This window comes from Brassica rapa, chromosome A03 (genome assembly GCF_000309985.2).
Source record: "Brassica rapa cultivar Chiifu-401-42 chromosome A03, CAAS_Brap_v3.01, whole genome shotgun sequence".
NCBI lineage: Eukaryota > Viridiplantae > Streptophyta > Magnoliopsida > Brassicales > Brassicaceae > Brassica > Brassica rapa.
This window is the reverse complement of record NC_024797.2, coordinates 20522631-20549944: the sequence shown is the minus strand read 5'-3', so window position 1 is coordinate 20549944 and position 27314 is coordinate 20522631. Positions and strand designations below refer to the sequence as shown.

The 27314-nt window shown below is 35.1% G+C and overlaps 2 protein-coding genes and 1 pseudogene across 2 annotated transcripts; 2 read left to right on the top strand and 1 right to left on the bottom strand.

Moving 5' to 3' along the window:
* Positions 1-222: 222 nt before the first annotated feature.
* On the top strand, positions 223-2547 carry LOC103860029 (annotated as a pseudogene).
* LOC103860030 (glutamyl-tRNA(Gln) amidotransferase subunit B, chloroplastic/mitochondrial) lies at positions 2449-4975 on the bottom strand. The gene is made up of 8 exons (XM_009137639.3): positions 4255-4975; positions 3967-4176; positions 3744-3884; positions 3469-3672; positions 3179-3376; positions 3043-3111; positions 2828-2944; positions 2449-2746 (listed from the first exon to the last, which is right to left on the bottom strand). Exons 1-8 carry the CDS (start codon positions 4870-4872, stop codon positions 2666-2668), a joined length of 1638 nt encoding a protein of 545 aa, XP_009135887.1. The 5' UTR covers positions 4873-4975; the 3' UTR covers positions 2449-2665.
* A 244-nt stretch (positions 4976-5219) lies between these two features.
* On the top strand, positions 5220-26944 carry LOC103860028 (myb-related protein 305). Its single transcript, XM_009137638.2, has 3 exons — positions 5220-9413; positions 16120-19492; positions 19699-26944. The coding sequence occupies exons 2-3, from the start codon at positions 19212-19214 to the stop codon at positions 20240-20242; spliced, it is 825 nt and encodes a 274-aa protein (XP_009135886.1). The 5' UTR covers positions 5220-9413; positions 16120-19211; the 3' UTR covers positions 20243-26944.
* Positions 26945-27314: the final 370 nt, after the last annotated feature.

The window sequence follows — 27314 nt, the reverse complement described above, 5'->3', positions numbered from 1 at the left end:
GATATTTCTAAATTTTGGTTTGGATTCGATTTGGATTTTTATAGGTTCGGTTCGGATTAGGATAACTCATTTAAATGATTTTCAAAAATTTAAATTCAATATATATTCAATTAAATTTCTCAAAATCTGTAAATAAAAATACTATATTAGATATAAATTTGAATAATATATGTTAGAATACTTAAACTTAACATATAAATTGGTTTGATTTGAATATTTTGATAGAGAATCAATAGATATTTCAAGTATTTTTGGTGTTTTGAATATATTTTAGCTATTTTAAACATTTACTTTGACTTTGTATATATTTTTAAGTATTTTAGACAAAATATCTTATATATTTTAGATGTTTTTAATATACATTAAATCTAAAAATAGTTATTATATTTAGATATATATCTATTTCGGATATATTCGTGTACCTGAAATACTTCGTTTCGGGTCAGTTTTGGTTTCAGTTTCGCTTCTCTAAATACCAAAATTTTGGAATCTATTCGAATATTTAATCAATTTTGGTTCAGGTTCGGTACTATTTTTTGGATCGGGTTCGGAAACATTAACAGGGAAATGACTATACTGAGAAATGACTAAAGTTAACATTGAATGATATCATTTTCTCTTCTTTCCTGTATGATGACGATCTGACCATCTTCCTCTATCAGTCATTCTTCGAGATCGTTTTTCCTTGAGGCGGTTTTATATTCACGTTGGGACATGGACGAAGTAGTAGTAGTAGAGGTGGAGAAGACGAAGAGAGAATGGGAAGACGCCTACGAGAAGGCCATCGAACACATCACGGCGATACAAGAGTGCGGGAAATCAAGGAGAAGGTTTCGCTACTGAGGCTTAACGGATTGGCTCAGGATGGTCTCTCTCTTCTCAATTCTCTTCAATTCAATCTCGATCTTCTCGCGCCTCAGCTCCCTTCTGATGATCACGTCCAACCGCTGCTTGAAACCTGGAAGAATCAATACCAAAGGTATGTGGCTTTTTTGTATAACGACTAGGCAGCTGAGTTGTATAGCTAAAAATGATGATGTGATAGTTTAGCTATTGAGCTTTTGGCTTAAGGGTAATGATTAGATACAGTAGCAGCACAAGTAAGGTTTTTTTTGTGTGTTTGATTGAGGGAATCTGAGTCTGGATTGTTTTGGTTTTTGGTCAGTTTGAGGGTAAACCTGAGAAGTGCTAATTTACAAGCAAAGGATAACATGAGGAAAGCTGCTCAACAAGAGGCATGGTTGTTAAGCACTCTCTCCTTTGAAATGTTCTTGTATAAAGATTAAAGAGTGTGCTTGCAATTATTGTAGAGAGAGCTTCTCCTTGGTGGTGGAACAGAGTCTACTGAACTAAGACGTAAACGACAGTAAGTACACTTTTTTTAACTCTGTTCTGCTTAGCCCAATGTTGAGTTAAATATCTTTGTTGAAAGGTGGTGAAGTCTATGTAAGAACTTCACTTTTTTTGTTAATCTTTTGCCTATTGGTTAAACAAACACACAAAATCAAGTATAGTTCACTGTTAGTTTCATTGAACGAACGTTCTTGGTTGTTTGTTTGTAGAGCAAATGCTGGCGTTACCTCGGATGCTGAAAGCATTACTGAAAGTCTCAGGCGTTCACGTCAGCTCATGGTTCAGGTCACATAAGCTATTCTGCATTTACATCTTGTTCACCTTTTTTTCTACGAAAGGTGAAAATGATTCAAAAGTTATCTCTTCGGTTTTGGGGTTACAGGAGGTGGAGAGAAGCACAAACACTCTCGTGGCTTTTGGTAGGTCATTCATAATATGCCCATCTTACCTTATTGATAAAACTGTTTAGTGAAGATAGTTTATGACATCAAACTGACATTATTATTCTATGTTTACATTCATAGATGAATCTACTGGAGTGCTTAAGAAAGCAGAGAGTGAATACAAAGGACACAGGTCTCTGTTGTCAAGGACCCGTAATCTACTTTCTACAATGCAGCGTCAAGACGTAATTGACAGGTACTTATAAGAAGAACTCTACTCAACCAACAACTCTTCACCTGAATGTTATAGTAAATAATAACTCTGTTTTGGCACAATCATCAATAGGGTAATCCTCATAATTGGATTTTTTCTCTTTGCCTGCGCTGTTCTTTACGTTGTTTCAAAGCGCATTGGGATCCTGAGACTGCAACAGATGGCTACTGCTGCCATTAAAGCTCGTTTGGCTGGAAAGGCAGCTAATGGTGATGCTACGCCTCTCGTACAACAGTTTGATGGAGGAAACACAGTTCCAAATGTTAATATTCATATACAACAACGCCTGCACGATGAACTCTAATTAGATGCTCAAGTTCCTGATATTTTGCACTGTCACATTTTTGAGTTCATGAATATATTATTACCATATCACTTATGACATGTTCTCTCTAAGTCATTAGCTTTTCTGTTCCTTCTATTGCTCATGGAAATTGTAAAAATTTAGCTTTTATTTCATATGCAAACGGATTCATTCTGTACTAATTCAATGTGCATTGTATTGCCATTACAACAGTCTATGTGAAACTGAAAAATTCAACAAAAATCTCTAAAGAACCACCATTTCGACTCAAGACAACACTTTCACTAATCTCATCTGCAATTTTGTGTGTTACATCAACATCTGCCAAAAAAAGGCTGAAGCTTTCAATCATCACTCCTTGGCATTGAGCTTCTCCAGGAGAATCTTGTTAAGCAAAGCCGGGTTTGCTTTACCTTTTGACATTTTCATTACCTGAACAAACAAAAAAACATATCAGTTTCAAACAGATTGTTACAAAGTATTCAAACAAAACGCTGACTGTATCTGCCATACCTGGCCAGCAAAGAAGCCCTGAAGCTTGGTCTTCCCACTTCGATACTGCTCAAGCTGCTTTGGGGATTCAGAGATCACCTTCATAATCATCTTCTCAATCTCCACAGGATCAGTTATCTGTGTCACACATAAGCAAAAAAAAAACAGTTATGTTATCAATCAAGATCTAACGCCTTCAATGAACACATTTTTTGTGGAAAATAGCATGAACTTGCCTGAACCAAGTCTTTTTCCTTTATCATTCCCTGAACAGTTCCACCTTTGGCCAATAGCTCAAACAATATCTACAACAAACTGGACTTAAATCATACTGATCCAAACCAAAAAGATGATAACTGAAACTGAACTGACCTGTTTACCAATCTTTCCACTAATGGTTTCATCTTTGATTGCAGCTATCAGCTCAGCCAACTCATGAGGAGTAAGTTTCACATCACTTATAGAAAGCTCCTCATTCTTCAAGTAAGCAGCTATATCACTCATCAGCCAATTCGCTGCCGACTTAACATCAGCACCTTTACCAATAACTTCATCGAAATATTCCGCAACCTAAAAAACCCATTCCATTCCCAACAACAGTGATTAAAAGAGAAGTTTAAACTCTTTTAGCTCTCAAGGTGATAAGAGTAGATAGGACTTACACTGACGTCATTGGCAAGGAAGAGCACATCTTGAATACCTAGCCCCATCGCCTCATACCTCCTGCGTTTCGCCTCAGGAAGTTCCGGTAAAGAAGCACGGATGCTGTCAACGTATTCTTGGGTGAGTATCACTTCAGGAAGATCTGGCTCTGGGAAGTAGCGGTAATCAGCTAGCCCTTCTTTTTTCCTCATTGTTACTGTTTTCTGAACATATATATATACTCAAAGTTAGTTGCTGAATAGAACAACAGATATTGCAATGTAATGAACGAGACCTGAGCTCCTTCGTCCCAAAGACGAGTCTCGGTTACAATCTTGTCAGCTTGACCCTGGTTGTATAGAAGCGCCTGTCTTGTTATCTCATAGTCAATCGCCCTACTCATAGCTGAAAAAGCATTCAGATTCTTTATCTCCACCTGCAAAGAAAAAAAAAACATAATAAACTCTCAATCATCATCATCAACCAGATAACAATGACTTGATCATAAACTTGCTGACCTTGGTGCCAAACTCAGCTTGCCCAATGGGCCGGATAGAGATATTAACATCACAACGAAGAGACCCTTCTTGCATATTCCCATTACTCACTCCCAAATACCTAACAATCCTCTGCATCTCGCTACCGTACTCAGCCGCCTCAACCCCACTCCTCATATCAGGCTCAGACACAATCTCAAGCAAAGGAACCCCTGCTCTATTCAAATCTACCTACACCACAATAATAACCAAACATTAACTAAATCAAACATCTCTGGAAACCAAATCTAACTTAGAAACTATCATTGCCTGAGAGTAATCTCCAGCGTCCGAGTGCAGCAGCTTGCCAGCATCTTCCTCCATATGAACCCTCGTGATCCCAAACCTCCTGTGCCCGCCGCCAAACTCTAACGGAATATCCACATCCACGTAGCCGCCAGAGGCAATGGGGACATCGAACTGAGAGATCTGGTAGCCTTTGGGGAGGTCAGGGTAAAAGTACTGCTTCCTATCGAACTTTGACTTGAGGGAGAGAGAGCAGTTAAGGGCTAGGCCCAGTCTGACGCCAAAGTCGACGACTTTCGAGCTCAGAACGGGCAAGGCTCCGGGGAGGCCCATACAGACGGGGCAGATGCTGGTGTTGGGGTGCGAGCCGTAGCTGTTGGGGCAGCTGCAGAAGGCCTTTGTGGAGGTCGAGAGCTGGACGTGGGTCTCGATGCCGATCACTGCTTCGTAGTCTTTTAGGATCTCGTCGAGTTTGTTGCTTCCGTGGTTTTTCGGGGCGGAGGTTCTTGGTTGTTGGGTGGTCGTTGATGTTTGACATCTTACGGAGATGTGGCGGCTCGTTTTTGTTCTGGTTCTGAGCAAGGCGGTTGTTAGGAGTGTGAAGTGGTTTGGTTGGATTGTTCTGAACAATGTGGTGGACATGTTTTGTTTGTGGAGAGAACGTGTGTGTTTTGGTGGCTGAGCTAAGCCGAGCGAAGAAGAAGAGGAGGAAGAAGATGTTTCCGTCTCTGGTTTATCGTTTTGGGAAGTCCCTGAATTACTTGTGAATTTACAGATTTAGTACTGATACTTTCAATTGTTACTTAAACAACCCCATACTCTGTTTAGTGTTTTCTCCTGGGCTCTTATTTCATTTCATTTCTCTGGATGTTAAGGTCGAGTGCAGGACACAAGGACACTTCAGCTGTTTGCTTTGGGCTTTTTTGCACACAGCCCAACGGCTATGTATGGAACGATCAGAGAGAGGAAGACTATGGAGAAAATAAATAAATTTGTTTTCTATTTCATAAAATTAAAATTTTTACCACACAATTTAAGAGTATCCAAAATTTAGTTACTTTTATTTCTAAAACATAAAATAAAATTAGAAATTTTTAAGATTTGTTTGTGAATTTTTGAGATTTTTTTAAATTTCATTTGAAACTTATTAATATTTTTTGATTAAAAAAATAGTTTTGGTATTAAATATGCACAATTTTAAAATTTTGAATATTAAAATGAGCAAAATAATTAGTTAAGGTATTAAAATAGGTAGCGAAAAAGTTTGGGTATTAAAAACCTTTAAAAATTAGTTAGGGTATTTTATGGATTTTCCATATTAATAAAAATAGTTAAGTTAAATTTTACCCATATAAATAATGTGAACCGATGTATTTGAATAATGAGAATAAAAATAGAGTACAAAATTTGCATCAAGTTAATAAAATTTGAAGTGTTCTATTTTTGGAATTCTTTTGACATACAAAAGAAATTGTGAGACATATTTATTTTCAAAAATATAATTGTTTACCATAAATATTTGATCCAGGAAAATATATGTACTAATTCACACAAGCATACAAATTTCTAAGATTTATAACCAAATACAATATATAAATGATCCAACTGACTAAAAATAACTTATATAATAATATCATTTTAGGGTTTAACTGGTGATCAATGAATGAAAGAGAATAATGTATTCCTTACTATTCCTAATTTTTCTTATCATTTATAAGAAATAATTTTTCCTTTTCATTCATTCTCATTCTTTTTATTCTAAAGGAATATAGAACAAATTTGGTTTTCACTAAAATTGATAAAAACTAAATCTTTTTTTTATTTCTATAATTTTGTTCATTTGCATTTTTTTTCTGCTCATTCCTAATATTCCTATAATGATCACCAGTTAGACATAACATCCCCCAACAGTACAGTACAATATGAACAAATCTATACATATACAAATATTTATCAAGCGTCTAACAATTATAAATATCATATACTACAAATTGAGATAACATACGTGCACCAAAGTCTAGTGTTAATTTTAATTAAAAGGATCTGAAATTTTTTATTAGAGCATAATCTCATGTGACAGACCACTTTATGCAAAAAGAGGAAGTGAAATTTTAAAAGTATGATGTAAGAATTTGCCTACCAACACTAATCATATAAACTAACTAGATTTGTTTTGGCAAAAGGAAAAAGATTTGTTTTGACACTCGTGCGCAAGATGATGATGATATATGAAACTCCACCATCCTCAACCTCAAGCCTTTCACTTCTACTCTACATCTCTCATCTTCTAAAAATTTGGATGACTCATATCTCTCTCAAGCTTTCCAATCCATTCACTAGGGTCAAATTGGAGATATGGAAAGACAATTTAGCGTTTCTTTCAACCAATTGAGTTGAGGTAAGCAAAAGTAATTAAAAGGGTGTTTGTTAGGTATAAGGTTTAGAGCAATTACTTAAGTATCAAAGTGTATCTATTTTACAAATAAGAAATGGGTTTCGTCAAAGTAAAAATACAGCTTAAGGTGGATTGGTCTTTAGTGTTTAACAGCCAAACTGGATTTGCTGTCATTAACGATATGGATGCATTGCATTTGCTTAACTACTTTGTATAGATATCCAATCTTACTTTTTGTCCTAGACTTTCTATTTTGATAAAAACAAAATTCTTTGTGGTAAGATACCGCGGTATAGACATAAAGACACATATAGTAAGTACTTCAGAATTGATGTGTTTCCCCTAAAATATATGTTACAACTTACAAGGATGGATATATGAAAATATTTCATCATGTATATTCATGAATTTCTAAGCCCTTTGCTGGATCATTCTTTCGCATGTTGTCTTTTTAATATTCATTTAAATCAAATCTAATACTTTTCTCTTTTTTTTTTGTGGGCTAATACTTTTCTGTTTTATATTAAATATCCTTTAAACTTAAACTTTTATCTTACTAAAAATATAATTTTATATTTTTCATATTTGGTTCTAGTAGTTTTGCGAGTTAAAATTTTTAATACGATGATTTATATTTTTAATAAAATGAATGATCTATGTAAAATAGTATTATATATTTTAATTAATATTTTTCTATCTTTTAACCAGCATAATTAAAATAATATATTAATTAGAAACAACAAATTAATAAGAAGTTTAGTTTGTATGAAAAACTTTATAAGATATGAATATTGATTATACAAACTGACCATAGTTTACGGATGAAAAATAACACTGACATACACAAAACTATACAAGGACTTGAACTGTGAACTGATAAAATGAAGACATCTTTTCGTGGTCTCGTTCGTATTTCTAAGATATGGATAATACTATTTTCAAATCCTCTACATTAAATTTACGGCCAAAGTTTATTAGAGTTTTCTACTTTTCTTCGTGCCCGGACAAATTAATCATGACGTTTGCTTTGGATTCAAAAAGCCTAGATCTTCTATTAAAGACACGAAATCGACATTTATCAAAACAAAAATACGCAAAATCGACATAACGCTAGGCCGGTGATGTAAAGTTATAAATTTATCCTAAAGATTAGCATGATTATGACTGCCCTCATACTACTACAGTTATTATGCTATAACTTGTAGTATTACTATGTTACCTAATGTTCTTTCCAGAGAAAAGTTTGTTCTTGTGATAGCATTATTGTTTATGTTGTTTCTTTAATTTATACGTTATTCTCTATTATCTAGCATGAGAACACAGGTTCTAAAAGGTTCGTCTCTTGCTTTCCGTGTTTTTAAAAGAAGACCACTTACTTGATGATGAGAAAAAACAAATTCGATAAGAAGTTTATCAATTCAAACATTCCCATAATTATTGATATCTATTAAATAAGATGGTGTCTGTCCATGTCGGAATCATTCCAATTTTTATCTAGACTTGTACTAAAACACTTTTAAGTGCGATTAACTCGATCAACTTGTACTTAATATTCTTTATGAGAATCGTTCTTTTGATAGATGATTAAAGGGAAAGTGAAATACAATAAATTAATTAATTAACTGATATTGCAATGATACCGATGTATTTATAAGATAATAAGAAAATATATTATGTGTTGAATTTATTCTTCGACCCGATAACATCGCCACTAAAGAAAGAGCGGTGGTAAAAAGCCTATGTTCTAAGACGGTGCGATTTAGTAGGTTTCATTCTAGAGATTCCGTAAGTGTTTGTCCACGCTTCATCAGTTTGAAACATTATTGCTAAACGAAACTCTTAATCATCATCTATAAAAAGTCGATTTCATTTGATTTAAGGCCCAAAAAGCTTCACTATATATGTGATTCTCGTGCTAGAACTTCTTGCTAACTATTTATATGTTTGTTTGGCGGCTTTTCGATAAAGTTAATATAACCCAAGTTTAGCATTTTTTTATTAAGTAATATCCCACGCCAGTTGCCTCATTAGATAGTTGTTAGACATAACCTATTATTGGTCACGTTGAATATGTTGAGAGAGTTATGGATTGATAAGTAATTATTTAATTACATAAGTGAGTTTAGGCAAGTAACATTCTTGTATTAGCTTAAATTTATGTATTAGAAACGGTGTTTACTTTGTGAATCAATACGAAAAATCTTTATACCAAACTAGGGGTTTTGACATGATATCAAAATTATAACCTAAGAATTAAAAGTTTCGATCTTCTATTTTTTTTTTGTAGATCTAGTAATCTCGATCCAAACGAAATACTTCTCTATCGACATCAATGAGTTCAAAAGGTTCCTAATGGAACCAAAGAAGGTTCGGCTCTTTCATCCAAGTTGCGGTCTGAAACTCGGCGAAGGATTGACGTGTATGACTTGTCTTCTGGCAAATATTCATGAAGCTATCATCTCACAACCACAAGTCACAACTTTGGGGTCTAACTATGACTAGTGATCCTTTAATTTTGAATTACATTAAGGACAAGCCCAAACCTGCTGAAGACTCAGGTTGGTGGGCGAATAATGCGACGGTGGTATCATGTATCAAGCTAAGATAGCACCCGATCTAAGCAGTGTGTTATCTCATCATGAAGTATTGGATAGTACATGGATCAAGCTTGACATGGTTGTAAAATCCAATACTTTTGAAATTGTAATATTAAAAGCATATATAGTGTCACTAAGTTTATCTGTAACCAAAATACAATCTACAATCCACAAATAGGGTCACAAACAAGGTTGTTCTTTTTTTTTTTTTTTTTTTGAAACACAACTTATATTAATACCATAGAAATTGTTAGGTGGTAGCCATAAAGACTTCACCATCTACAACACTTTGCTTTGCTAATAAATCAGCTGCTGAGTTTTTCTCTCTAGGAATCCAACGAAAAGAAATGAAATCAAATTGGAAAGACAGATCAGCAATATCACAAACGATTCCGTACAGCTCCAAGGGAACTTCCCTCCCCTTGAGGGCGTTGATCAGTTGAACTGAGTCAGATTCACATACCATTCGCCTCACACCAAGCTTTTTACTCTCTGTAATTGCCTTCCTCAATGCCAGCCCTTCTGCTGTAAGCGCTGAAACTACTGCTGTTATACTCTCCGATCCCGACGAGATTCCTCGCGCTAGCTTTAAACTCCAGCCCAGTCCTGCTCTTCGACTGGAAGCTCTCCAGGCCGCGTCTGACTGTAGAATTACACAATTTTCCGGGTGAGCTTCTCTGGCATGTGACTTTTTCCCTTTTTTTCCAGTCTTTTCCTGGCACGCATTCCATTCTCGTGCCATTCTCACCGCTTTGGTAATTGTTTCTTCCACAGTCACTATAGTATTGTTGAAGCAAAGGCTGTTTCTTGCCAACCAGATTTGCCAGAGAATCCATGGAGCTAGGTGTCCTTCCACTAGACCAGTAGGAGGTAGGCAAGTTCTGCCGCATAAATTCACCCAAATCTCATTTAAATCTATCCATCCACTCACATTCACCGCCGGCATCACAGGGGCTGCTCGCCATACCCCTTGAGCATAAGGACAGTGGAGGAAGAGGTGATTTATAGATTCAAGCTCCCCACATCTTTTACATCTTGTGTCTACACTGATGTTCCTAGCTGCAAGCAGCTCTCCAACAGGTAAAGCATTCTGGAACACTTTCCATAAAAATAGCTTGATTTTTGGTGCTGTGGTCAGTTTCCAAACACTTTTGAACCAGTCTATTCTGTTGATGTCGGCTATATTTCCTCTCTCCTCTCGCTTGGTTTTGATTGCAGCCTGATATCCTGATTTAGTTGTATACTCCCCTGTATTAGTTCCCAACCAAACTCTCTTGTCGGGAGCCCCCGATAGACTTGGTTTGATTGCTTTGATCTGTTCTTCTATCTGTGGGAACAACTGGTGCAATTTTCCTTCATCCCATTCATTTGTTTCCTCTAAGAATAGATCAGAGACTGTCATGTTCATTTCTGCTTCCGGTGCCGGCCCCATTGGCCCTTCCTGTTCCGTGAGACTCAGCCATGGAGAGTACCACACTGTGATGGAGTTTCCATTACCTACTACCCATCCCATGTTTTTTACAATCAGATCCCTTCCAATCAAAATGCCCTTCCATCCATGCGATGAAGAAGTCTTATCCGTACACGTGAGAAAACTCTCTTCTGGACAATATTTTCCCAGTAAGACTCTCGACAGTAGAATATCGGGATTATGAAGGATTCGCCAGCTTAACTTTCCCAGGAACGCATCATTGAAAGCTTGGAAATCTCTAAATCCGAGGCCTCCAATTTCCTTTGGTTGTGTCATCTTGTCCCATGAAGTCCAAGCCATTTTTTTCTTTCCGTTACGGTCGTCCCACCAGAATCTCGTGACCTCCGACTGGATTCTTTTACACAGAGATACCGGCAGTTTGAAGCACGTCATCGAGTAGGACGGGATAGGAGATAGCACACTTTGCAACATCGTCATTTTACCGGCTGTGGACAAAAATCTATTAGACCAGCTGCTGCCTTTTTGTCTAATTTTATCGATTATAGAGGAGAAGAGATCCCTCTTTTTCCTCCCAAAATGCTCTGGCAATCCAAGGTACTTTCCTACACCTCCCTCTTTTTGGATGTTCAGCTCGTCTTTGATCCTGTTCTTTAGAGTAGCCGGGGCTCTTTTTGAGAAGGTGATAGACGATTTCAGATTGTTGATGGACTGCTCTGACGCTTCCTCATACTGGCTGAGGATTCTTTTAGACGTCTGACAGCTATCTTTATTAGCTCTTATGAAGAACATTGTGTCGTCCGCGAAGAGGAGATGGTTGACTCGAGGGCATGCTCTCGTCACCCGGATCCCCTTAAGAGAACCCTCCTCGCTTGCTCTGTTACACAGTCCCGAGAGAACCTCACTACACAAGATAAATATGTAGGGAGAAAGAGGGTCTCCTTGACGGATGCCTCTGCTCGGTGATACCCTTCCTCTAGGCGAGCCGTTAATGAGGAAGGAGTATGTAACAGTGGATACACATTGCATAATCCAAGTAACCAATTTCTGATCGAACCCCAGCCGCTGTAGCACCAACTCAATAAAATCCCATTCCAAGCGATCATACGCCTTACTCATATCGGTCTTCACGGCCATTGAAATTCTCTTCTCCGCCTTTGACGTCTTCAAGAAGTGAAGTACCTCATGCGTGATCAGCACGTTATCCGATATAGCTCGTCCCAGTACAAAGGCCGATTGGTTTTCGGCTATGATGGAGGAGAGGATCGGTTGGAGCCTTTTCGTTAACAGCTTGGATATAATTTTGTAATACACATTACACAACGCAATGGGGCGATAATCTGCCACCGTCTGGGGGTTCTGAATCTTCGGGATCAGCCGCAGGTTTGTTTCATTTATTCGAGGCGGAAGAACACCCGAATCAAAGAAACTCTGTATTTCCACCACTATATCTGCCCCCACAATGTCCCAGTTTGAATGAAAAAAACTCGCGGAGAAACCATCCGGCCCTGGTGCTTTATCAGCATGAATTGATAGTACAGCCTCGTGTATCTCCAATGCTGTGGGTCTAGCTGTGAGCTTGCAGTTCTCTTCATCTGATACCATCTTTTGAAGTGCTTCATTGACTGTCCTCTCCCTGTCTCCTTCTTTTGAGGTGAATAACGCTTGATAGTAATTCGTGATAACCTGAGCTATCTGTCCCTCTTTGTAGACCATATTCCCAGCCGCATCTTCTATGACTGAGAAGGAGTTCAACCTTTTCCGGTTTTTTGAGACCGCATGAAAATAGCCTGTGTTTCGGTCTCCTAGTTTTAGCCAAAGCAGCCTGCTTCGTTGTCTCCAAAACTCTTCCTCTGCTCTATAGGCTGCTAGTAGGTCTGCGTTGATCTTCTTAATCACCTCTGCATCAATGACAGTACTTGAGAGGGCGCTGTCTAGTTCCTGCTTCTTTGCTTCGATTATCAGTCGGCTGTTCCGGTATTGAGTCTTGCTCCACTCAACTATTGCAGTTCTGGTAAGAGCAATTTTATCCCTGATAGGCCTTCCTGATGCTTGTTTCCATATCTCATCAACTAGCTTTTTCACCTCCTGATTATCCTTGAGCCGCCTATCATATCTGAACATTCCTTTCCTCTTTTTTGTGCTTGTGTCAAAGACTGTGATAAGGGGACGGTGATCTGAAGCTTCCAGTGGCAAATATTGGCTCCATGCTGTTGGGAACAGCTCTGCCCATGAGCTATTAGCTGCTGCTCTATCTAGGCGACACCGCACCAGATAGTCTCCTCTAACTCCTCTCCAGGAAAGTAAATCTCCGGAGTGTGGGAGGTCGTAAAGGTCGCCTTCTGAGTAGAATGATCGTAGGTCGCTAAAAGACCCTTCAGCCCGCTCTGGTCCTCCCTCCTTCTCTGTATTACTGAGGATATCATTAAAATCTCCAGTTATTAGCCATGGGGAGTCACGCGCATTCATCAGAGCCACCATTTGCTCCCAAAAAATTCTTCTTTCATTCTTATCAGTATTTCCATACACAAAAGCAACATAAAAGGTCTTGCCTTCTGCTTCAATGCAGGTATCTATGAAGTTTGCATTTGAAGAAAGAACATGGAGTTTTACATTAGATTTCCAAAACAGAGCCAAGCCTCCTGCTCCATGTCCAGTCGGCGGCACAAACTGTTTAAATTCGTAACCCAGCGCATCGGTTTTGTTGAGCACGAACGTGTCGGGATTTTTTGTTTCCTGCAGGAATAAAATGTCCGGCGATATGGACCGATTCATATCGTATAGACGTTGAACTGTCTGGGGATTCCCTAACCCCTGACAGTTCCAGCTCGATATTTTTAAGGAACGGGAGCGGATGGGATCCGAAAATCCATCCTCTTCTTCACCCTTGCAGGGATCATATTACAGAGAGGTCTATTCTCAGAGCTTGTCGTCGATGATGGTTGGTCTCTGTCATATGAAGGTCCTGTTTTCCATTTTGGTTTAGCTCCCCCTGTTTGTTTGGTAGTAGTCCTTCTTCTAGCTGGTGAGCCTTTACTCTGTGTAACCCTTCTTATCTTTGTAGCTGTGTCGTTGGGCACCTTTGTCTTTTCTTGGTTTTTCCTTCCAGGTGGTCTCCCTAGCCTTTTCTTTGCTGTTATAGGTTCAACAGTACTTTCTATAGCCCCTGGTTCCTCCAGCATTGGTCCAAGCCGCAATGTAGCTGATATTCTTTCATTTGATCCCATGATTTGCGCTGAGATCAATTCTTCATGCGCATCTCTTTCTTGTTCTACTGGAGCTACTGGTCCCAGTCTGAGAGAAACCGGGATTCTTTCTTGCGAACTTGACATTTGATCTTCAACGGCCTGCTCTGCAGTGTGTGGTTGCTGCTGAGAATTTGGTCCCAGCCTTTTGGTAGCTGGAATCCTCTCAGGAGTGCTTTCCACGTATGTTCTTTTTTGTTTCTCCGCATTTGCACTCATTGAAGCTCTAGCTATTTGAATTACTGATTCTTCCATTTGTCCTTGCTCTTCTGCTTGTCGGACTCTTTCCAGTCTAGCTTCCCGTTCTGTTGGGTCTGCAGTTTTGGTGTATTGGAGCATTACATCTCTGAGTTCGACTCTAGCTTCCTTTAGAACTTCTTGAGGGATCAGATTTTGGCTAATATTTGGTGAGGGATTCCCCTTGTTCCAAACTTCCTGGTTGGATTTTGCTAAGCTGGAGCTATGGTCTCTGCTAGTAGGTTGCTTTCTTTGCACTTCCCGATAATAGCTTTGAGTTGGCTGTCGATACCCTTGGTTTTCACGTGGGGTTCGATATGATCTCTCCACCTCATATCTTGATCTCTCTCGAACTTGGGAGGATCGACGCTGGGAGCTACGTTCTTGCCAGCTTGTGGACTGTGTCTTGTATGTTCTATGCTTCACATTTTCACGGGCATCTCTGTCTTGTTTCCTAGCTTTTGAACCTACTCTGTTCGAAGCTGAGAATTGGAAAACCTCTTCAATTCTCTGATCTCCCTCCATAGAATTCTTTGTTGACTGGTTTGATACACTAAGTTCTCCTCTCAAAGTGTTTCCGTGTGTCCTGGGCTCATGTGTTCCTTTCGCATTTTGCTCCTCCTGAGCTGCTTTAAGGGCTTTAGCTTCCGCCCGCGCCACCAGACATTCTTTCAGTTCATGATCCAAGTGGAGGCACTTAATGCAATGTTTGTCTAGCCGCTCATAGACCAGCGTAGTAGTGACTTCGTCACCGTTAGGGTACTCCACAACGGACTCTTTAATCAGGGGAAGCAGCCCATCTATGTGTACCCTCATTCGAGCCTGCAAGGATGTTATCTCTGTTTTTTCATAAATTCCAATGTCTCGACCAATGCACTTTATAGTATCTTCTGTCCACAGGTGTACAGGAAGTCCCTGCACTTTGATCCAAAAAGGTATTAAGGAAGGGAAATTTGGAGAGACTGTGGGTTCCCAGCGTTGGAGGATGACCATCCAGCGGGCGTAATGATAAGGACGCTGCTCCAGTACCGAAATCAGATCCGATTCCAGCTCAAATTGAAACTGAAATAAGCCATTTCCTAAATCAGAACCAACAGGTTTGAATTCCGTTTTCCAGTGCTCCGTGAAGAATGGGATCAGGTTCCACACTTTCTGTACTGTCTTGTTTGTGACTCGCCCAATTAGGGTAAGAGAATGCTTGCGGAGTAGTTCCGAGTTATCTGGGAGCGGGACCTTTACTCTGGCAGTACGTTGCGGTTGCTGCGTCCTTAAATCGATCCCTTTTCCTTTTTCAGCAGATGAGAGTCTTCTGTGTTCCATTTCTAAAGTCACTCACTGTTACCTTTACAGAGTTCTTGTAGAAAGAGTGTTAAGAAGTCAAGTAAACCTTAGCTTTAGGGAATCCCCCGAAGTCAAAAGGTGTTTCTTTGCTTAGTGAAACAGGTAGCGCGTTTGGAGTTGAGACTTTGGAGTTTGTCAACTGCCTCCTTCTAGAAACTCTGCCCTCTCTGTTATCTGTAAGAATCTGGAATGAAATTCCCTACCAGGATACCCCAGTAGCGGCTTGAATCTTTTCAGAGGAATCGTAGAAGATTGAGAAAGTGTAGGGTAAATCTATTTTCCTCAAACATCAGTAACGGTAGTTTCTGGTTGCAGAGGTTTTGAGAGCCAGTAAACCCTTCAGAGCGTCATTCCGGTACCATTATCTGCTCGGCGCACAGTGGACGACGGTCCCTCCGACCATGGTCGGGGGAAGAACCCGGTGGGTAAGACTGCAAGACTTTGTTTGGACCGGAAGATACTTCTAAAACCGTGAAACAGTTTGAATTTTCTGCTCAAAGTATGCTGGATAATAGGCAGGGCCCGGGAAAGTCAAGCCTTTTCTCTAGGCGATAAAGCTTCTTTCGAGAAACGTGCCTAGGAGCTTTTTTAAGCGTTTTGTATCACTTTTTTTTCTTTTGACATACTCTATATGTCACAAACAAGGTTGTTCAAGGGTTGTGATTACTCTATTTTATAGATGGATTTTGTAAATTGTTTTATGTTTTGGGGAAAAAAATGTTTGAAGCTATGATGAGAACAACAATAAAAGACGTTCTAGAAGCTTATTGGCTTTGTCAAGTACACATCCTGCACTTTCAGCTTAAGATAGGAACAACATTATTATACTAAAAACTATTTCACAGAATCGCGCAAACTTTATCTTTGATCGACAACAAATAAAAAGGTTACCAAAAAGGAGGCAAATACATTAAAAAATGTCGAAAATGTTATATAGTTAAATCAAAAGAACACGATGATTTGATCAAAGAAAGACTTGCCATATTGCATCTAACGCGGTTACAGATCACTATTGCAACTTTTTTACAAACGTTACCAGTTATGTCGACTACTACTGTACATACGCTAAGTACGGATAAGAGCATGTATATAAAGATTACGGATATTTAAAACTCAAGTCGAAATTTACACAAACTGTTTGGTGAAAGGCAAGAAAGCAATCGAATAAGTAGCAGTTCACCAATTTGCTGGCATATTTTCATCAAGTATACCAACATGTTTTTTACCGTAAGTTTGTAACATTTATTGACTGATAATACATATCAGTATCACTATGGTGTAAGAAAAACAAAGCTTTCTCCTAATAAGACATTTAAGTAAATCTTATTGTAAGATCATATCTTAGCTGCTAAACATGTCTTTTCAGTACAGTCATAAATAATACAAAATGCGCACGAAACAAGGAGTTTAAAATGATCTCCAACGACAAATATTTTATAGATGATTTTGTTAGGAATAAGTATCCGAGGTTTAGGATCAACCCACTTATCGCCAATTAGGTTTAAGTTAAAAGTTTATAATAAATCCAAATTTAACATGGTATTTGTATCTGATATTTCAGTTAAAATCATAGATTTGCATTGCCAACAAAATCTTATTAAAATAAACAAAAATCTGGTGAGCCTCAGAATCGAGAGAATCTACACCTTTAATAGTGGATTCGAACATCTAACAATACAAAAGTGTTGCTAATCATGTATTTGAACTATGGGAAATTCCTCACAAATGCATCATCTGCTGGTGATATCAATATGATATTTTGGAAATACTTGATCGTCTCTGGCTTTAACGTAGGTTTTAGTTTGCTGCCTCAAAGTTTTCCTGGCTAACCTTCAAAGTTTCATGATAGTTTCCTCAAACTTTATAACAATATGAAAAATTGTAAATCCATCCGAACAGTTAAAAATGATGATTTTAGATCATGACATGTAACATATTGTGCTTTTTGTTAGTGTTGTTTTGCGTCATCGTCTAATTCAAATCTTCTTATTTCATTTTGCAGAAAAAGCAGATATGACGATTTGATGGTCTAACTTATTTTAGCTTTGAAATGACTTACTATCTTTGACTAACAAGTGGATCGGTCAGTCGGTCACGGTTGGCATGATAAACCCTAAATCTGACCTAGTTAAGAGATTATTTTAATGTTTGTAGTGCTAATTATAGCTACTAACAAATCAGATCACATCAAAACTAAATATTCCACTATCGTATTTAACTTCTGATTCACCATTAGTACACAGTATACTCTTGTTTTTCGACTATGGAGAAGATGGAAACATTAGACGGTGATTTTTGAAACAATATAATATTTAAAAGAAAATAAGAAGAGAGAGTACTTATTACAAGTTACAATCTTAAATATATCTAAGAGATAGAATTATAAGACCACCTGTCTCATGGTGACGCACAAAGACCAAAAACACTTTCATAATTATTTAGTTTATTTCTATAGTTTATTGCCATACTGCCTTAGGTGGAATCCAACGAATCTTATGCGACAACAACAAAGATTAGTGTAAGATCGTATGTATAATTCTCCTAGACACTTGGAGAAACCTTAGTGGTTTAGTAATATGTATCAACTTAAAATAATCAAGTAACATCAGATATTTCTTTTACATTTAAGTGTTCTTTAAAGAAAATATTAATTAAGGAACTTAAATAATAGTCATAATTATAATTAATATACGTGTCAACACTATAGAAGTTCCAAATAACTTCAGCATATAAGGATTATTCTATTGGAACTGATGCTAGGTTGCACCATGTTACCCAAAGCCTCAACATTATATCTTTAATCCTGCATGAATATTAAAAATGATTTAATAGCCTGTAATGTCCTTGTTTAGTACTCATGAAATGATGATGTTTAGGTGCTAAACTAGGGTTATCAATCCAATTTGTCCTTCAGTTTTTATTTGACTATTCCGGCATAGTTTTTTCTGCAACTTTGGTTCAGTTTTGTTTTGTTTGGTCACATATTTTTTTCTATCTTAGTTTAAAGTTTAAACCAAAATACCCTGAAAAATGTACCAACAAGAAGGCAATTTAGTATTTTCCGGATGATGCCTTTTGGGGATGAAGACTTGAATGGACAGACAAAAGGATATGTACGAGACACATATGAAAACGACCTATGAAAAGAGGTAGACTAAAAGAGCACCCAAGTTCTACTTGCTGAGTTGCTTCTAAGCTCTAACCCTTATTTTCTTTACCTTTCTTTCTAATAATATTCTTCTTCTTTTTCCTTTTATATCTTCAATTCTAAATTATTTTCTTCTTTGGATAACATTTGCTGTTTATATTAATTATTCTTATTACTAATAATGATCACGTAGAACTATTTTTGTAATTTGAGATAGAAAAGTATATATATTGTAAATTTCTATAGAATCTGCTTTTAGGTAGTGATAACCTTATAATTTTTATTATAGAAAGAACATAACTCTAAAAATGTAAAAAGATCTTTGTCTTGTCAGTAATCTCTATCTCTATGGAAAGCAAACAAAAAAGGTGGTGGAGCCTAGGAGTAAGAATGAGTGCGTGCATATATAAATACTGAAAGGGGCAGGGAGAAAACAAAACACAACATAACTCAAAGGCAAAACAGAGGAACACTTAGGTTTCATAAGACAGAGAGACAAAAAGATTGGTGGGTCTGAAGGAGAAGGAGATCTAAGACATCACTTCTCTTTTTTTAGCTTTCACTTCAAGAAAATAAAATAAAAAGAAGGATGAGTTTGTGGGGAGTGATGGGAGGAGGATGGGGACTGGTAGAAGAAGGTTGGAGAAAAGGACCTTGGACTGCTGAAGAAGACCGTCTATTGATCGATTATGTGCGGCTTCACGGTGAAGGTCGATGGAACTCTGTGGCGAGGCTCGCAGGATTAAAGAGAAATGGCAAAAGCTGTAGGTTAAGATGGGTTAATTACTTAAGACCAGACCTCAAGAGAGGACAAATCACTCCTCATGAAGAAACCATTATCCTTGAGTTACATGCTAAGTGGGGCAACAGGTAATTACTATAAGCATTGATTTTTTATTCATCTTGTAATAAAATGTGTTTCTTCAAAATAAATTAGCATTTTAAATGTAATTCTCTTTTCTTCAAACGGTTTTTTTTCATCAAGATTGAAGTTTAAACAATTGTAGCCTTACTTGAACTTATCTGGAGTCTTTTTTTTTCCTATGATTTATTGTCTGATGATTTTGTAACTTCAGGTGGTCAACAATCGCTCGTAGTTTACCAGGAAGAACAGACAACGAGATCAAGAACTACTGGAGAACCCATTTCAAGAAGAAGACAAAATCTCCAACTAACAATGCGGAGAAGACGAAAAACAGAATCTTGAAGAGGCAACAATTTCAGCAGCAAAGACAGATGGAGTTGCAGCAAGAACAACAATTGCTTCAATTCAACCAAATCGACATGAATAAGATCATGTCTTTACTAGACGATAACAACAACAATAATAATGACTTCAGTAGCAGTAGTAGCGGCAGTAGTGGCGAAGGTGGTGCGTTCTATGTTCCTAATCAGATCAAAATTCCAACACCAAATTCTAGTCATGACCCAAACGGTAATGGGTTTTGCCCCGTGGTTCCGGTGCCAACAGTTGAGGCTAACGTGAATGAAGATTGCGCAATTTGGAATGGTATATGGAATCTGGATTTAGAAGGACAAGAAAGCTTTGGTGACGGTGCTTGTGTCCCAAGGAAGCACTGTTTCCAGAACTGGCCTATTCCCTTTAACTTGACCTTTTAAGTGTCTTATCTGCCGGAAAATGACATGACATGACTGACAAGTGGTCGAGTTTGAGTTTGGTTTTGTTTTATCTTTCCTGATTTTGGGTTTAACATAAGTAGTTTTGTTATCCATTGTGTGTGATGTTATAAGAAGCTCATTTGGGCAACTTCCAAGTTAAAGAGTGATGTAGTAGAAAGTCTGTGGAAGAATGGCGTCAATTGTAGCACAGCTTAACTCACTCGAGTAGAGCAAATAAAATATTACTGGAAAAATATCTTCTTAGATTAGTAACTAACGATATTAATTTTGACCAACCAAAGTAAACTAATAATAGAAGAGAGCCATGGATATGTGACTAGAAAAACTCACTTTGTAGCGTTAAGGATAATCACCTTGTTAAGCATAAATGGGCTTTTTATTCGTGGCCATAAGTATCTCAGATACAGAAAATACAAATCCAGTTTTGCGTTCTTGTTAATAAGTAGGCCTTTTTGGGTGGTAGTCTGGTAGATTAGTTCTGGCGCCTAAAATTTTAACAATACTCCTTTAAATCATTGTAATAAAAGATTCAAAAGTTCCCTAAACTATACTATATAGTATCTAAAAAGAAAACAATATAATTTCTCCTTGTTTAGATTCAGTTTGGAAACACTGTAGAATAATGATATCACAATATTTAATGCGATTCCGTCAGCTATTCCCTCACACAACCAAAATTGTTTCCCCATCTTAGTCAAATTTTATTTGGACCATATATAAATTGTATTAATTAATGTACCTGTCAATGATAGTGTACAATAATTTCGATTATAATGAAGTGGGTGGTTCTAAATAAAAAACAATTAAATACGGACGAAACCCTTCAGATACTATTGCCGTAAGATTTTTTTTCTTTTTTGTAACTGAAGATTTATTATATTATGGATACATATATACACCAAATGTCTATATATTCAAACAAAATGCGTCTTTTTCCAACCACAAAAACGTATATACGTCGAAATTAAGAACCAAAATTATAAGTTTGCCACGAATATTTGAGTTAGTCTTCCAGTTAATACTTAAATATTCCATTAAAATATACTCCCTCTGTTTATTATTGTAAGTAGTTTTGCTTAAAAGCACACATATTTAGAAAGTTGTTATTTTTTTAAACAAATCATTTAATCAATTAATTCAACCAATTAGAAAATATTTAACTTTATTTCATTAGTCCAATAAATGAAAAAGTACATTGAAATATGTAAACTACTTATATTATGAAACAAACCTTTTTTGCTAGAACTACCTACAATTAAAAACAGAGAGAGTATAAATTAGCTGGAAGCAATAGTTTTTCAATATATAGTTCTATAGATGAAAAGTCAATCGGTTTTGACAAAAAAAATATTAATGTGAAAAAAATCGATTTTCTGTAAGTTTCTTACGATGCCTGTATTTGTTAACATCCAGTTAGCATGAAAATATAAAAACAATTTAACTAACGAAATTTTCAAATTTGATATGCATATATAGAGGGAGGCAGCTGTAGACACTTAACCTAATGTGCCATGACGCCGAGCCGTGGACTGACCCGACTTACACGGGAGACTTGTTTGATAAAGTCTAATTTCATAAACCAGTGAACCAACTAATATGGCTTTTCTAATTAGCAAACAGTTTTAAGTTTTTTAAATTGTCAGTTGACCTAAATTAAAATATATGAATAATAATTAATCACTAGTTACTACAATTGCTTAGAAATCAATGTGCTATGTGATAATCCATGATGTCATACGATTTGAAAAGCTACTATTTGTACTAAAATATGTGATTTATCATTCGTCGACATTATATAATAAAAGTTTTTTTAATCAAGCCCCATTACAATATATATACTCTTTTGTTTCGTAGTCCTTTATCAGGTAGTTTCTAATTTGATGAGCTCATTGATTTTACGTTGTATTTATATCAGTGAATATAGATTACAAGTGTGTGCTATGATGATCAGGTTTACGTATAGGCATAGTTGAGCGTTATCAGGCTCGCCAATGGAGTTACATTGAATGCCACTGAATTGTTGATTTAGGGCTTAAGTGCAATTTAAAAAAAAAATCAAACGTGATTCATGCGTTAGCGGATGCGTCTCAACCTCGGTACATCGTTAAATTCACTTTTAATTTTTCTGTGTTCACTATATGGTGCATATATGGTGAAAATTCTGTCTATTGACTTTATACTTATTTAGTTAACCCAAAATAACATTGTGTCCTGACTTTGATTTCCCAAGATAAATATAAATTTTAACTTTGTCGTAAAAAGCAAACAAATCAAACGTGGTTCCTGATAACCCATGTTATCATTTACATTGGACTAATAGATAATCTCTGTTTTGCAAGCCACTTTGAAGTTTTGATTGAACCTAGAATATAATATTTCAATTAGTTCTTTAATTGTCAATCAGATTTGAGATGAATGTTTAGAAATTTAACAAATTAAAATAAACTTTCTTAATTTCTTGCAAGGTCATCATATTAAAATTGTCGCATATAGAGAAACGTAATCTTGAGTTAGCCAATTGTCAATCGGCATTCGATTTATAAAACATTTAGGTGTTTATGTAACTAGATCGGAATGGTTTGGTGGAACTTACATGTACAAGTAAAAATGTCGTATTCAAGAAAAAAAAACTAAGACTTAAAGACTTCTACATAATGCATCCAATCTTTATTTTTATTTTAAAACATCCATATAATCCCTTTCTTATTATTTGAGGAGCATTAAAAATAAATAACCTTTAATTCATGTGTTTATTACAAGTGTGTCATTTCTTACGTGGCAACTTCACAAGCTCTCTCACCTATTCTATTTAAAACCCCTTTGTTAACTAGAGTAATTACACAACATGCCATTGATCAAAACATTATAATTACCTTAGTTTTGTCTACATTTGTCATATATATGTGTTGATATGTATTACATCAAACCTTATCATTTATTTCATGCGTTGTTAATTACCTTAACCGAAGTTCTACGTATTACATCAAAGATTTTAAAATTATGTTAATTACCTTGACTGAAGTTTTTTCATTAATTTGTTTTAATACAAAAACATTACTGACATACATAGTGGTCTAATTTTTTTATTCAAAATGAATATAGATGCGAAAAATTAATGTGCGATTATCAACCAAAGTTTGTTTTCTGAAAAATCCTAAAAAGTATTTGATGATCAATACATGCTCAAGTGATTGATTTTCTTAAAAATGCGAAAAAATATTTGTTCTCTTAAAAATATATGAAGAAAATTTTTTTTTCTTAAAATAGTGAAACAGAAGAACCATGCATATGACATATACTTGCCCCGTTTCATTAAATTGTTAGATGATCCCCGCCTTGCGATTGTAGAAACTAAGGTACAATACAGAAAATACATATAAAAACTTACCTTAGGTGATCTATCGTAATTAAGATTTTAACGCCAACTTGCATAATGAAAATAATGGCGGAGAAAATTGCCCATGATTCAAACTTTATTTGCAAGGACGAAATTGATTGATGATTGGCAAAAAGGAAACTTCTAATAACTTTGACATATTTTTAAATTACAAACGTAGACTTGCGAGGACTTGACTTTTGTATATAAGGAACGTAGATTAAGGTTCAAATTATTGTAATCAATTAATAATCGTGAACTTTCTTGAATTTGTTCAATTGCGATTGATAAAAGGAAGTTTGCATTAACTATTTACAATATTAAAGTAATTATCTACTAAGATTGGAGCTCAAGTTATGTGTAATGTTCGATTTAGTTACGACCATTATTTTGAATCCATATGACCACACAGCGATTCCTTTTTAGTATAAATATACGGCTTCTATAATTCAGAAAACTCACCACATATTTCTTCTTGACTTTGCTCATATCAAAACATTCTCTCAAGCAATCAAATGGTTGGCTTTAACTCTGTTTCCGATTTAAAACCATTCAAGACATTGTTTCTTTTATATTTTATTAGTCTATTGTGTTTCGTTTTATTTTATATTTATAATTTATTTTATGCAAACAAATATACAATTTTTAAACAAAATTTTCGCAGCTTAATTTAGATTGACATATTAAATTTCATCTAACCCTTACTTTATAATATATAGTATTTTTTTGCTATGACTTTAACTTTTATTATGTATACAAATTAAAAGTGATAATATTTTTAAATCTATTTATTCCGCGCAAGGTGCTGGTTATCACCTAGTAAGAATTATTCGACGGGCTATAAAACTGATCTGATGATGGTACTATATGGAGCTGAATGACTAAATTCTACATGGGAAATATAATTTACTGAGAATGATATAGTTATGTCAATGGGTTTGGAGTTTTTTTTTTTTTTTGGCTTAACATGGGTTTGGAGTTAAAACTCATGAAAATTTAATACTAAATTTTGTGTAACTAAAAAGAAACTTAATATCAATACTTTTGAATTTAGTTTGATTTTGATTGACAATAGAGTAACACAAACCGTGGAGACAAAATTCACAATCATAATATAAAAATAATAATTAGTTCCAATATTAATGCGCTTTTGTAATTCCACAATTTTTGTTGCTAGGAATTCTTTTTTTTTTCTTGGGTTCTACAATCAAACAAAGGGACAATGAGTTTCCTTTTCCGTGACAGTGTGAATCTAAAATGACTAGCGGGTCCCACTTTGTTTGAGAATATTCTTCCCTCTTCAATCTAGATCGAGATTCCTTGGTCGATAACGTATGTTACACTTGGACAGATCATCTCTTCAAGAAACATTTCAAAAAAAATTTGACAAAGAAAAGTCATCGATTTTTTTGTTTTTTATGTTCACCAAAAGTCATTGATTTTCTCTGGTGGAAGTTAATTAACTTAATCATCCAATGACGTATAACCAGATAATTTAATAATTTTTTGTTAGTTTGTTTGTCGAAGAAACCTTGAGGAGTACAATAGCAAAATCATATTTGTGATTTAAATATTACGATTATTTGATCACAAACAAATTACGATCAATGATATAACTATAAATTCATTACATACAATAGTTTTTCCCAGTTCACATAAAAAATTATTGCTATCTACATCAATTATACACACTTAAACATATATTTACACAATACTAATATATAATTAACTACATTTATATGTTTAATATTATAATATACGTTAACTAATATGAGTTATGTATCTAAACACTATAACCATGTTTTCTATTATCATAGGAAAATAACCCGTGCGATTCATTTTATAAAAAAAAATGCAACATTAATTGGATATTGTAATAAATATATGTTGACTTATGTTGTATGATATTTCTCATTTATAATATTATTTTTGAATTTCCAGGTGAGTTTTTATATAACTCAAACACAATAATTTAACAAAATCAACAATAAATTATGGATTTACTTTTTTTTTTTGAAATTATTAATCGCTTTTATTGGATCTTTAAATTGTATTTAGGATAATGTGGTATTGAGATATAAATGCTCTAGAACTCTGTAGGTTTCTCAATGAAAATTTCTAAATTTAGGCTAAAATCAAAAATAACAAATAGAGTTATGGGTCCGGTCCGCCGTCTATAATCTATTCTATTCTATTTTCTTCTTCTCCCTGCGTTCTGCCTTGATTATAGAGTTGGAATCGCCATTTTCGTTTTCTAGAGAATTTCTACCACTTCAATTTGTTGAAATTTCTCCCACTGAATTCCAACTCAAAGTACAAACAGGCATGCATCATTATATGTGTTTTTTAAAATATATATATTTGAAAATCATTTAACAGTGAATTTCTCCAATTTCTAATCTAGTGATTTGTCAATGTCCACAATTCCTTATATATATGAATAATGATTGCAATTGTTGATAACCAAACATTGTAATGTTTAGCTAAGAGTTATAATGGTTAACATCAAAAGTTACAATGATTTAATTAATGGAAAAGACACAATGTTAAAATGTTTGTTTTTTGAGAAAAAGCACAATGTTAAAATGTTAAGAACATAGTTAAAATCAATGTAATTTTTAAGATGAAAAACACATTGTTAAGATGAAAAGTTACACCGTTGATATTTATGTGGATACATCTAGACATTTTGATAACTTCTTTTAACAAATGAAATTTTTAAGATGAAAAGACACATCCTTATACATTTTAAATACTTCTTTTAAACCAATATAATTCCTATAGTGAAAAGACACAATGTTTAGATGAAATTATACATAGCCATATATTTGACAACAATTTTTAAATCAATGCAATTTTAAGATGAAAAGACACATTGTTAGGATGAAAAGTTACAACCTTTGACATTTAGTTGAATACATTTTTAGACATTTTGATAACTTCTTTTAACAAATGCAATCTTTAGGATGAAGAGACACATCCTCATACTTTATCTTGTAAACCCATGCAATGCGTAGGATAGGATGAAAAGACATATATTTAGACATTTTGATAAACTTTTTTAAACTAATGCAATTTTGAGGATTAAAAGATAAATTGTTAAAATGAAAAGGTACAACTTATACATTTTGACAACTTCTTTTAATCCAGTGCAATTATTAAGATGAAAATACATAATGTTAAAATGAATGTTACATTTAGACATTTTTAATATCAGTTTTTAAACTATGAAATTTTAGTATGAAAAGATATATTGTTATAAGATGAAAAGATACATACTTATACATTTCAAAACTTATTTAAAACTAATGCAACGCTTAAGATGAAATGACACAACACAATATTAGAATTAAAAGTTACATTTTAGACATTTAAATAACTTTTTAAAACCAATACAATTTTTATGATGAAAAATATTTCTTTATATCAATATAACAGATTTATCAGAAAAAATAAAGATACATCTTTTTTTTTCATAATTCTTTTAAACCAATATATCCCCTAAAATTAACATACACATATATTATTTAACAAATACTACTCAATTTTAGTAAGAAATTTTTGGAATATTTTAAGTATGTTTTAAAACTAATTAAAAAACACAAATTTTAGAACAATAGATTTTAGAGATGATGTTGAAAAGACACAAATCTAATCTGATAATTTATTTTCAAC